General features: G+C 37.8%; 1 protein-coding gene across 2 annotated transcripts; it reads right to left on the bottom strand.

Moving 5' to 3' along the window:
* LOC131243197 (putative ALA-interacting subunit 2) lies at positions 1-13,762 on the bottom strand. Of its 2 annotated transcripts, none has more exons than XM_058242366.1 (9): positions 13,449-13,762; positions 13,185-13,304; positions 11,366-11,427; positions 11,197-11,271; positions 10,917-11,033; positions 10,698-10,768; positions 3,609-3,906; positions 2,755-3,044; positions 1-507 (listed from the first exon to the last, which is right to left on the bottom strand). In XM_058242366.1, exons 2-9 carry the CDS (start codon positions 13,261-13,263, stop codon positions 453-455), a joined length of 1,047 nt encoding a protein of 348 aa, XP_058098349.1. In that variant the 5' UTR covers positions 13,264-13,304; positions 13,449-13,762; the 3' UTR covers positions 1-452. The 2 variants fall into 2 exon arrangements, with proteins under 2 accessions (XP_058098349.1, XP_058098356.1); XM_058242373.1 differs by having other exon boundaries at positions 13,453-13,762.
* Between the last annotated feature and the right edge of the window lie 219 nt (positions 13,763-13,981).

Genomic DNA, 13,981 nt, shown 5'->3' with positions numbered 1-13,981 from the left:
TCAAACCAAAGAATTGGATTTTACAACTCCTCTTTTACAATATCACAACAATGCTAGTAAGGCTCAGATAGTCACCAATGATGAAACCTGTCTTTAAGAATTGAAGTATCTGTGATTCCAGACCGATCCTACTACCCAGGCCCTTGCTCACTGAAAGTTCTCTAGCAGAATGTCAAGCTGGAATAATGAAATTTCGATGAATCAATTTGTAGAGTTGGGTGCGAAACCTGGGACGATGGAGCCGATATTATGCCATTCCCATTATACCTGAAACAATTTACATAAACTGCCCCAGTAGCAAATGAGAAGCCAAGCGCATAGGGTTCAAGGGATGAATAGCATCCATCAATAGCACTTTGATCATTATCAGAACTCTGCAATCATTTCTGATTATATTTAAGAGTGGCAGGATCTTTTCTTTTTTAATGTTTACCCCATATCCATCACCACATCTAAGTAGCATTCGCTTTCCTGTGCCAAGATAAGTAAGCTGTATCCCCGTAAGGCCTGAAAACAGAGAGAAAACAACATTACAAAAGCCTAATTGCAGCTTCAAAACACAACTTTAGCCAAAGCGACTAAATGGAATAACATGTGATAGTGTCAAACATGACGATCTCTGAAAAACTTACATGGCAATCCGCCTACATGTGATATAAGTGCTACTGAAATGTATAAAATACATAAAACATATCCAGATGAACTGCATAAATAATTTAATTAAAAAGGAAAGACCTGAAGCATTCTTTCATGTTTATCTCCAAAGAGGTTTGCTCAAATACAAGTCTTCATCCATTTGAATTGGGTTTTTTATTTATTACCTCAACAATCCAAACTGTTCATGTGATATAGCACCCCTTGAATTGAGGAGGCCCGAATAATTTATCAGAGAGTGTTTTAACCCTTCGATTACACAGATTATGGTGACCCTCCATCTTCGAAGCAAAAATTTTAACCCTTCGATTACACAGATTATGGTGACCATCCATCTTCAAAGCAAAAGACCCAAATTTCGAATGGTTGAAATAATCCAGTTTAAGAAATTTTATTTGTTTGTCTATACGCCGTCCAAGTTGAGACTCATCATCATATAAACAGTTTGGATCATTGGAAGATGGTCCAGTTAAAGGCTGAAGTCCGGACGTATCACATTGCAATGTGTCAGGATGTATTCAAAAACCTCATCACTGAATATGTCTATGTACATGTCGTGTCCATGTTTAAATCCAGACTGTTATCTGCTGAGCCTTACTGCCCCAAACAAACTACACTAGTTGGATGATCCTTCATTTTTACAAATAATGATCAAAACTTTGTTACAGAAAAAACAAAAACAAAAGGCCACAACCATAGAATGAGAAACACATCAGGGAAATAATCTCCCATACAAAGATCAAGACAACCACCTTGCTTGCAAGTGAATCTGGGACATTGTTGGTTCTCAACACACTGGTCAGGTGATCCTAGCCATTGAGTGGAAGATTTTTGAGGATTACAATGAACAGTTAGAAAAGGAAAAAGAAGTCCAACCAAAGGTCAACATTATGTGGCAAGAGTTCTGCAACCGGATGCGAGGATCATTGTGGCCCATACACAATAGGATGTAACAGATACATGGTTGGCTGCTGGCATGTTTGCTGTATTAGAACAAAAATCTCGATGGTAGGATGACCCTTAAGATGATGTAGGAAGGATTTTGTACGAACAAGAACAAAAGAAAAATAAAGTGAGGATAGATCACCTTTGCACACAAACATTTGGAGCTAGGGGCAAGGATGTTTACCCTCCAAGAGAAGAAAGTATTACAATTGTTTTATTAAAATAAATTCTCGAAGAGAAAAGAAAATATTATAATTGACTTTATTAAAATAAATTCTCCAAGAGAAAAGATAATAGTATAATTGTTTTTATTGCAATCTATCCTGGCTATATGGCATTTAGAGAGACAACTTTGTAAAAACTCCGTTATTCTAAGTTAATTTTAAAAAAATCCCAAAATACCATGGATACATACCTAAATCTCTCCTTCATTTAATTTTCTTATTCTCATCTCTTTCTAATGACTTACAGCATGTTAGACTCCCCGTGCTTGGAAACCATATTAAAGACACTAAACAGACCTAACAAAGTCCTCAAAATATTTACTAAATAAAGGCTCCAAAGAACCAAGCAACGACACAAAGGATCTGCATCTCCTTGATCTCACATGACTCCATGTGAGGCCCACCAGATGGGTTGTACCCGCAAATTGGGTTTTATGGGCCCACATCTTCAAGGCACACTTTTTTTATTCGTTCCCACCTGCATTATAAGGATTTCAATGGATAATTTGAAAATGCCACAACGCACAGGTAACCTTCAATGGTGGTGGTAACCTAATCAGTGATTAAAACCATTCAACCACCGCTTTTGGGTTACAGGCATCCACAGTAGAGCCCAACAGATGAATGGTGCAGCTCTTGTGCATGTGTGCCACATCTAGAGAATACCTAGAGTGCTTCACAACTCAAATATATGCATTTAATGTTTTGGTCTACCCGATAAATAACACCACAAAGGAATGGCAAAAGGTCCATATCAAAGTGTGGCCCTGCTGTATAGCTACAGCTATGTCGATAAATGTCTATGTTAATACCAAAATGGCTTGAAACTTAAATGTACAGTGTCTTTGTTGTATCTTTAAGTAATGGGCATCAAAAAGTGAAAATATGAGTGACCTTGCGAGAACAGAACTGTGTAAATGTCAGAAAATACCTCGGATTTTTCACATGAAGCAGCAAAAAGACAATGGCAATGAAGATGCTGATAGACCCAACAGCAATATAGGCTGCACCAAGGAAGTCATTCTTTCCTCCCAACCACCCTGATGTTGAAAGAACAAGCTTTTTCTTTCCTCCAAAGCTGAAAGTATTGTAGTTGTTAACAAGCTTTATCGTTATGAATTCATCAGCTTCCAGATCCACTTCAATTCTGCCATACAATTTCCGGAAGCTGGGAAGAGCAGCCGTGCGCATCCACACAATAAGGTCCTCCTGCTCACTTAGCTAATTAATTTAATAAAAACCAAAAACAAAAAAAAAACATGTTAGAATACAAGATTTTGGAAATTAAGAACAGATAACCACAGAGAAAAGGTCAGAGATTAGAATTTAGATGGGACTTTTTCCCAACTGCTTGCAACTAACATACTATCCAGAATAGCTATTTTTACCCCAGCCATATTCTACCTGTGTAGAAAAAGGTCAGCCACCAATCAAAATTCTGGAAAAGGAAGAATTTCATGTTTAGGAACTTGACCAAGCACTTAAAAACTGGGTGAGTTGACTCAAGTTGATCAAGAATCCAGTGGAGCATATTTGTGACTTGGTATTTTTGCAACCCAGGGAAAAAAAAATAAAAATCGATCAAATGCTCAAAATACTGTTGACTTTTATTAACTTGTCCAGTCTTGATTATCAAGTCATTTAAATTTTCGTTGCTTTTTGGGGAAACTCAACAGTGCAGGAGCAGTTCGTGTCCGAAGGACAAAAAGGTATTTATTACCCTCTAAAAGTTCCCACTCTCAAGAAAATTGATTCCATAAATAGTTTTCCAGAGCTGATACTCACAGGTACATTCGGGTCGAGCTTTCCACCTCCAATCAAAGTTCCATTCTGGAAATTGAAGGGATATACATGCTTACCAAACTTGTGTTCCCGGTCGCTCTTCCAAGCGATGTTCTTCCTGTTGACCTTCAATTCTGTGGTTTCACGAGAAAAAGTATATGTATCATTGAACAAGCTCCATGCAATCAACCCACAAGGGACAATTGGGAGCCCATTACTGGACTCTTCAGGTTTGCAGGAGCTTGTGTCATTGTACTTCAATCCGTGTAGAAGCTGTTGATCACTCCTGCTTTTAACATACCTGGGCAACACTAACGAATTCAATAAGCAGCAACTAACATTGACTAGTCAAAATCTAAATGCATAAACTCTTTCACAGAAAATAAGCTACTAACAGAACTGCTTCCCCTGTCAGTTTTCCTTTGGGGAAAAGACAGAAACCAGATCATATTAAAAAGGGGGGGGGGGGGGGAATCAAAACAGCCAGGAGAGTAGCTTAAAATCTCATGACATTTTCCATCTGTGAATTCAAGGACCCTTTACCAAGAATAATAATTGAGATGACAATGGACAGAAAGGCCGAGGAAGTTATTCTCTAGACTACTCTCTGTATTGAAAATTGGCCACTCCCATTTATCTATCTTTCGTTCTCTCGTCATCAAATAAAATTCTAAATTCTCAAAAGCGGTATAGAGGGTGTTTGGAGGGGCACCCAATTCATGAATTTCCCAAATTTTTAATCACCAAATTCATGAATATGAAATTAGTATTTTGGTTGGCCTTTATTGCTTACTAATTACCCAGTTAACATAAGGAACTGATGCAGGACATGAAATTCAGATATGATGTGCAAGATTTCAGGCTTAAGATCACGTTAGTTCAGAAACAATTACACAAATTTCATATCCCACATAAAAGTCCAAACATTCAATTAAAGGGGAATCTACACGGGTCCAGGCCTACGCATGATAGGGCTGGATCAATAATAATTATGAACCAAACGATACTCAAAGATAAGAAATAATTATCCACACATGCATAGTAATCAGTCCCTAATCCAAGGGATTCAGAAATTCCAATTTGGGGAACCCTAGGGTAAGAAAAGGGGCATAAAATTGGAGATTTGAGTAATTTAGGGTTAGGTTTAGGGATTTTGGGTGAAAGCGGAGTGAAAGAGAGGAGAGAGACGAACTAGAGAAGTATCGCACGTGTGGACAACAACAATGGCCCAGACGCACGTACGTGTGATCACGGCCGCACGTGTGTGGGGCCCACTATTCAGAAAAAGGCCACCTTAGCCCTAGTCGGCCAAGGATGGACTCCAAAACCCTCAAATCTCAGCTAGATCCGATGTACGGTTTGTGGGTGGTGCTCCGCCGAAATTTCAGCCCTCCTATAGGGCCAGATTCTAAAATTCTGCTGTGGGGAGAAGAATTGCTACAATAAATGATTGATTCGAAGTGTAAATGATGGAGCGAGATGAGAAGAATGGATGGTAGAAGATGGGTAGTAGAGATGGTGATGGATGAGGGCGAATCAAGATAGATGTAGCTTCGCACCACAGTAGTTAACCATTCGATGAAGGGAGGGTTTCACACCCGATTAGGCTTCGCAACTCAGAGGGTAAGAAAACGTAGAATTTTTATTAATCTTCATTGAATCAAAAGAACTACAAGGGGTGCCTATTTATAGGGAAAACCCTATACCCCAAAACTCGCGCCATGTGCGCAACCTATTACTTGGCGATGAAGTAAACTAAAATAAAAATCAATTAAAGAAATCTAAAGTGTTCACGATGTTCTAAATAATATAATAAGCAAAACCTAAAATATGAAATCAATCCGACTAGTGACCCACAATCATGAGATCCCATGATGGGCTTTTCTCTTAAACCAAAACTTCGTCTTCTAACTAGGACGCCCTTCTTGAACGTCGTCATCGATCCAGATCGACGGTGGGGCCCTCCTTCTGGCATACGTGCGTAGGGGGGGCGGCTTGAGTGCGCGTGATGTCCCCATCAGGAACATAACCCACAAAGTTCACAATTGGAAAAAAAAAAAAAAAAAAGGGTTAAAATTCCTTAATTCTTGAAGTTGCAAAATCAAGGGTTTCCCAATCCTTCTTTTTTTTTTCTTTTTTTTTTTTGTAACACTTATCCCAATCCTTAAATAAATAAATAAATAAGATTCTCAAGATAAAGAACAGTTCCCTACCCGGCACAAAATGCATTTCTATAGCAATTTATTAAGATGGACATGATCATCTGATCAAAGTGATTTTTGAAAGGGATGGGTAATCAAAGTGGATCCCACATGATGAAAGGTCCAATTATTATTTTTTTGAATGAAGGGTCCAAATCAACAACTCTTTCTAGTAAATCAATGTGGAACATCAAGTTTACAGCCCATTGCTCTAATGGCTAGCATGATTCGATCAAAGTAATTTTTGGGGCATAGGGAAATCAAAGATGGACCCCACATGATGGATAATGATTGGACCTTTTCAACTTCTTCTTTTTTTTGTAAAGATACTGAGAGGCCAAAAGGCAAAAAGAGAAACAAAGACAACAAAAGGAACAAAAGGAAAGAAGAATAATACTAATAAAAGGCAACCAGCCCTAACGAACACACTCCCTCATACAAATATTGACCCTATTCCCCATTGTTAGAATTTATCCTATTCCTAAAACAACAATCATTCCCTTCAAGCCAAAGAATCCATATAGCCGCAAGGAGGGCAACCTTCCATTGAGAAGAGGATATCTTGTCCAGACCCACCAAGTGCCAGACTTGGAAAAGAATGTCCAAGGAGAATGGGATCACTCCCCGAACTCTGAACTGACCCAAGATATTGGTCCAAACTCCAAACCTCCTGCACTAGGAAACAGTGAATGAAGCACAACCTTTTCTGAGATAATAAATACTAATCATCATTTCCTAGCCATTGATTAGATGGTTAGGAGTTAGGACCATCCAATCAAAGTTGTTTTGAGGGAGGGGCTAACAGTGAAAGATAAGCCCCACATGATGGAGGTTCCAAATCAATGTAGGACCTTTTATAGTATAACAAATGTAGATTGTCCATCTACTATCCATTTATCTAATGGGTAAGATCATCATTTCCTAGCCATTGATTAGATGGTTAGGACCAGTGTTAGAATTATCTTCTATATTATCGAAATATCTCCAATATTATCTTTATCTCTAGCTCAGCGATACCGATGACACTAGTAGCGATACCGATAACGCTGGTAGTATCAAAAATTTCAGGTATTAGCAATGCATCGCTAAGTATCGCCAACGTATCAATATCGCTAATGTAATCGCCAATATTTATACTATGTAAATTCTAGGTGTCGCTTGTATTACCAATGCATCAATATTGCCAATTTATCACCAATATTTTTAACTATGTAAATTCTAATTAATGCTTGTGTCATAAGTGTATCAACGATATTTTAATAATATCGCGAATGTATTAATATCATCAAAATTTTGTTCATAGAATTTTTTTCATGGGCACATGGTTATATATAGTGTTCAATTTGTCATCGATAATATTAATAATATCTCGATATTATCGATATCGCAACATGCGTGATATTGAGACCACAATCTTTCGTTTCCTTTCCAATTGTTGATGATTTCTTGGTGAAATATCATGTGTTGTTGATATTTTGCAATATCTATGGATGTTTGGATGGTTAAATAGGGCAGATGGGATGGTTGGACTGATTTCTTATAACAGTGCATGCTTTGAAGGCCCCATTAAATGGAAACTTGTTATATATGCATTCTTTTTGCAATTTTTTATTTCAAAATAGGCAAATATGTACATTTTAACATGTTTTGAAGTTTCGCTAAAAATTCCACCGTTTTTCCCATGTTTCCCCGCATTTCCGGTTATCAACGATATTATCGGCGATATCGATATTGTTTTGGTATCCCTGGCCAGCGAAACTTGTAGCGATACCGATACTTCGAACACTGGTTAGGACCATCCAATCAAAGTTGTTTTTAGGGAGGGGCTAATAGTGAAAGATAAGCCCCACATGATGGAGGTTCCAAATCAGTGTAGGACCTTTTATAGTATAATAAATGTAAATTGTCCATCTACTATCCATTGATCTAATGGGTAGGATCATCATATCAATGCGATTTTCGAAGGAATAGGCAATCAAAGGTGGTCTCCACATCATAGCTAATTTAGATCAACATTGATCTTCTCCTTTATAATCGATATGGATCGTACATATTCCCAGCCATTGATCAAATGGTTAGGATCATCTACTCAAAGTAAATTTCAAGGTGGTTGAATGGTCAGTCTCACAATGGACGATCCATAGCAATGATCATAACTTATTTATGATCAGAATTTCTCTATTATAACTAATATGTGCCCATTTTCCCAGTTGGATAGTTAGGATCATTTAACTAAAGTGACATTTAAGAGAGAAACAATCAATGTTGAGCCACTCGTGATGAACGGTCCACATCATTGATAGGACATCATCATCATCATCATCTAAGGCTTATCCCAATTACTTGGGGTCGGCTACATGAATCTTGTCCCACCATGCCACTCTATAAAGGGTAATACCTTCAGCTCGACCATAAGTCATCAAGTCTTTTCTTACTACCTCCATTCGCATCCTTGCCCTTATGCATTTGGAGCCTTCAACTTATTGATTGTAATCAACCATGGTAATAGACTATTAGATGGTGCTTAATTGTAATCAACCTATGTAATAGTCTATTGCATTGGGCCTGTGGGAGTTGTGTTCTTGTTGTTGGTCCCCGAACTGAATGGAGAGTTACATTAGGTTGGTAGCCGACATCAAACTTATGCCACAACTTTCACCATGAAGTCAAACAATATTCATAGGACCTCCTCTAGCAACATAGAAGTGGACCATACACTTTTTCCAAATGTGGTTAGGATCATCTTATTAGAACGATTTTTTGGAGGAATGGGCAATAGAGGTGGGCCCTACATCATGGACAGTCCAAAATCCAAATCAATGACCAGACTCTATTGTAATCAATATGGACCCTGTACTCTCCTAGCCATTGATCAAATGGTTAGGATCATCTAATCAAAGTATCTTTTATGAAGAACGGGCACCTCAAATCCATGATTTAAGGAATGAACAATAATCAATATGAATTTTGATCATCTAATCAAAGGTTCATCCCACATTATTGATGGTCTAAATTGTGATTGGAACTTCTCGATTACAACCACCATGAACTGCCTTTCTTCCCAGTCATTGATAGGATGGATAGAACCATCCAATCAAAGTGGTTTTGAAGAGAGATTGGCAATCATAGGGAGGTATGAATGTATGGTCAATGCATCAAATCCATCATGAGACCATTTCTCTATTATATTTTATTTGGAAATCTAATGATTACATGGTTTGGATCTTCCATTCCTAAGTGATTCTAAATTTCTAGCAGACTCGAATTCAACAGACCATTCCCCCAAAATATGAATTTGATAAAGCCCAACCAAACAATAATACTGAAAAATCATGAATTCGACAAGAAAAAATCAAATAAAAAAGTTCTAAATCATTAATCTACAACTGCATGAAGACATCAATTAAATGAACTTCCAAATTAATCAAATGACTAATAATAAGAAATCCAAACACCCCTATTGCAACTTCACGGTGTGACAAAATTACAAATTGAACTAAAATGTTTCAAAAATTACAGCGAAAGAAAAAATGACCAGAAAATGGTGATCATTTGCAAAAGCAGTAAATTAGGAACGAGATACAATGACAAGAACAAATGAGAAAAAGATTCAGCAAGGAAGGAAAAGAAATATAAAAAAAAAAGAAAGAAAGAAAGAAACACACACACACCCACAAGAGAGAGAGAGAGAGAGTAAATAACATTTACACCCTTTTTTTATACCTCTACCTCTTAGCAGATGCATTGCTTGAGGATTCCCATACACTTTATCTAAACATATATTGGGTGTAAATATCAGCTCCCCTAATAACATTTAAAAAGACAGCTAAATTGCTTATAGAAATTGTGGCCCCTTTGAATTTGTTCTATTGTAAGTAAAGAATTTGCTTGGATAGCCCTTCATCTTATAGAAGTCAAGGTCATTGCGTTAATTTTGATGTAATAAATATTTCCTTTTTTATTTAGTTTCTAAAATTGCACCGTTAAGCATAGTGCAGCTATATTACAATGACTGGCTCGCGGCTGAGCATGGGTATCCAGCTCTGGAGCGGCAGAAGCAGATGCATGCAGCAACAGGGAAACACAGGGTGACCCAGCCAAAAACCCACCACAATGGATGGGATGATCACCATTTGGTCTTACAGGCAATAGGCAGACTAGCAACGATATTTTAATAGATCATGCTTACAACAGCCTTGATTTCAACTTTCAAGTGGCTTCCTCCTTTAATTTGTATTATTCATCAGTTCAACTCTGCTTGGTAGCAATACACCAGTTGGTCCACAGACCAGGTAAAGGAGGAGGACAGATGTCAGGTAGGCAGCTGGTCGCTGAATCTTGCCAGGTAATCATGAGTTTTTGTTTCAAATCTTGAAGATTAGTAAAGCCAACCCCAAGTGGTTGGGATCAAGGTGTTCTACAACGGTAACGGTGGCAGTAACAGCCACCGCCGTTACCTTTATGATACAGGTCATAACGGCTGTTATGTCCCCTGTAACGGCCGTTACGGTCTCTTTTTTTATTGAAACAAAAAAATTTCGAAAAACATGTATCTTCCCCGTAATGTTGATTAAAAAAGTATGAAAAACCTGTATCCGCCCCATAACAGAAAATTACAGGGCTGTTATGGCCTTTATAGGGACGTAACGTGCCATTAACGGCAATTACGGGTCATTTTTTTTTCCATAACGGCTGTTACAGCCGTTACAACCCCGTAATGTGTAGCGGTTGCTACCGTTACCTTTACGTAACGGCCTTTACAGCCCCGTAACGGCCTTTACAACACACCATAGTTGCAATCGGGCTACGATGATGATGATGATGATGATGAAATAACAAGAACGTACTCAGCAAATATGAACCAATAGCAGTTATGAAGAAAGCCCCTTACCGCCGATGGTTCTGGTAGAAGTTATCAAGTTGATAGTAAATATAAATTGGAGCTTTCATATGCTTTTGCACCTGGAAATCAGTGGTGTTTTCAGTTCACGTGATGGGCGAGGTTAACCACAAATGTCATGCAATTATAATGCTCTCTCCAACGTATAAAAAAAATCAGAGAAAATGACATCCCAATAGGGGAAAAACTGCATGGGAAGGACAGAATGACCTGTAAGATTCGAGTGCAGTTCTTTGAAATTGAACTATCTCTGATGTAGGCCACTTTGTTGCTTCTGAACACCTCAGGTATACATTCAGTGTCATACTGGTCAACAATTTCCACAACCTATAAAACAGATGGTCAGAAGAGAAAATAAATAAATATAATCATCTTAGCACAACTCTAAACCCCATGTAATGGCTATTTGCTAGGCTGCTCGCAAAGAAGAAGGAAATACAGTCCAGCTCAAGTTCATAATCCAATGAAAATAACTGAGTGGAAATATTACACTCTGTGAAGCACGAAGGGCAACAAACCCTATAGGAATAAAAATGACGCCTATCAACAAAAATGTACTGATCACCTGTGAACAAGCAAGTTAAATATAACTGAGTAAATGAAGAAATGAAGAAAATAGTTACCCAGAAGTAATAAACTCATTAAGCTCATTAGCTCACCCATCCTGGTGTCAGAACCGGTTTACAAGCAGGGAGATTCTGCTGGGTGAACCTATAAAAAGCTGCAACACCACAATATTAAGATTCACTTAGCAATAAAAAAAGATAATTCCGTAACAACCTTTCTTCAAACAACAAAGGAAGCCAATTATAAAAATTGCTGATAGGAGTTGAGTCCATATTACAAGTTTGTAATTATGACCCAAATATTGCAACAAATTGAAAGCTCTGACTTTAAGATTGCAGGCCTCTATCTTCTTTTATTTTATTTATTTTCTGTTTGTATTGTAACCATTTCAAACTAAAGACTTTGTTGATACAAGTGTATTAAGAGCGTGTGTGTGTGTGTGAAGAGAGAGAGATAAGAGAGAGTATGAGACAGACATGACACCTGTTTTGAGTTATTTGACTAGCACGAGTCCATGAGCAATAATCTCGTTATCTTTGAAAAAAAAACGAGTCCATGGGCAATAGGGAGCAAACCAATTTGTGAACCGGGGGGTAAAAAAAAAAAAAGGATACAAGTGCGATGATTATGTATGCCTAGCAAGAGCTAGAATGCTAGGCCCACTTCCAGAAAATATATATATATATATATATATATATATATATATATATATATATATATATATATATATATATATATATATATATATATATATATATATGGTGTGCCGTAAAAGCCGTTACGGGGCCGTAAAGGCCGTTACGTAAAAGTAACGGTGGCAACCGTTACACGTTATGGGGTCCTAACGGCCATAACAGCCGTTATGGAAAAAAATGACCTGTAATTGCCGTTAACAGCATGTTACATCCACTATAAAGGCAATAATAGCCCCATAATGGTCTATTACGGGACATACACAGATTTTTCATACTTTTTAATCAACATTACGGAGCAAATATAGGTTTTTCGGGGGTTTTTTCAATAAATAAAAAATAAAAAAGAGAGACCACAACCCCGTATCGTAAAGGTAACGATGGTGGCCATTAAGGCCACTATTACCGTTACAGAACACCTTGATCAATATAGTGAACCTACGTTGTGAATGGGGTCTTCAATACATGAGAATTCTTAACAATCTGATTCTACCCATTCAATAATTTCCTTTTAGTGGTCCAATGATGACCACCAATTAAACGGCTAGGGTCGTCCCATCAGTGCAATTTTTAGGCCATCGTCCATACCAAATGGTCAAGCGAATTTTGATTCAAACCTATAGCACTACAGTTGCTCATTTTCAAATTGAAAGGAAAAGGAATAGCTTTTTGTTCTATCAATGGATAGAATGGACACCATAATCCAACTTGAAAGCACTAAGCCCAATACAAACAAATAACATCAATAAGAGTCAAACATACATATTTCCATCATTCCAAAACAAAATCCTTCAATGTGTCCCTTCCTATTTTCTTCTAAATGTTTCGAACTCAATGGAACTTTAAGCAATAATTGAAGTGAACTGACTTGCATACACAAGTCAATGACCATTTCTAAACAAGAGGAGATACACAAATAGCAATCACCATTCCAAGTATTCGAAATGTCGGAGAACCCTCGAATTGCAATTACATTCTTTTCAATTTTAACTTAAAAGTAATGGAATTGCAATTTAGAGCCTAATCTCTAAAAAGTAATGCTAGAGAATCAAATTCCAAGTTAGTCACCTCCACTTTCTTAGACTAAATATTTGCAATTGAATACCATAGTGCATCCAAACGCACTATAAGAATTTCTAAACGATTATTACTTATAAAAGACATGAAAAGGGAATATGAAATCCGGTTAAACCAACAGACAGAGAGAGCATAACCATACCTTTCGACCGCCTCAAATTTCTCGGAACGGATTGAGGACCTACGCCAGCACCAGATATACTCCCTCCATCCATATCCATCAGATCAATCCCTAGATCTCACAAGCGATTCCCCCCAACATCTATTAAAAAAAAAAAAAACTATTCTCTGAAACTCGCCCTCTTCGAAGACATTCTCCAATAGAATTCGAGAAATTCAAACCCTAAATTTTACAGAAATTCCCTGCAAATGCAGCATCAGTGTAATCCATGGCGTAAATCTTTACCTACATTTGTTCAAATCAAAACCCTAGATTGACAGACTTCACCAGGAGATTGAAACCCTGATATTTGCATAAATGTCCTGTAACATGAGAATATCGAGCGGATTTGCAAAGAAAGGGAGGGAGAGGTTAGGGTTTCTTCAATCTTTTTGCAGATTGCTTTGTAAGAGAGAAAAGGAGTTCTTTTCTCGTATATTCCTTTCCTTTGAATGAGAACTACGAAGAGAATCTTTTTCGCAGAGGGACAGAGACGACTCGTTGGTTTGGGAGTGGAATAACAGTCAGAACGGCGTTAAAACGGAAGGACGCATGTTAGTCTAGAAGCGCTGTTGCTAACATGTGCGTTATGCGGACAGTAGACGACCGGCGCGGTGGGAACCGCGTTGCGTCCTGCCCCCTCCTGGACGGAATCATCCAGACAGGTGGTCTGTGGGTCCTACAGTAATGTTTTGGTTTTATCCACGCCGTTAATCCATTTTTTCAGATCATTTTAATTTAAAAACTTGAAAAATGAACCAGATTCAAGGCTCAAGTGG

The sequence above is a fragment of the Magnolia sinica genome, chromosome 1, assembly GCF_029962835.1.
Source record: "Magnolia sinica isolate HGM2019 chromosome 1, MsV1, whole genome shotgun sequence".
Taxonomy (NCBI): domain Eukaryota; kingdom Viridiplantae; phylum Streptophyta; class Magnoliopsida; order Magnoliales; family Magnoliaceae; genus Magnolia; species Magnolia sinica.
Note: the sequence above shows the minus strand (reverse complement) of the source record. Positions and strands in the feature narration are given on the sequence as shown.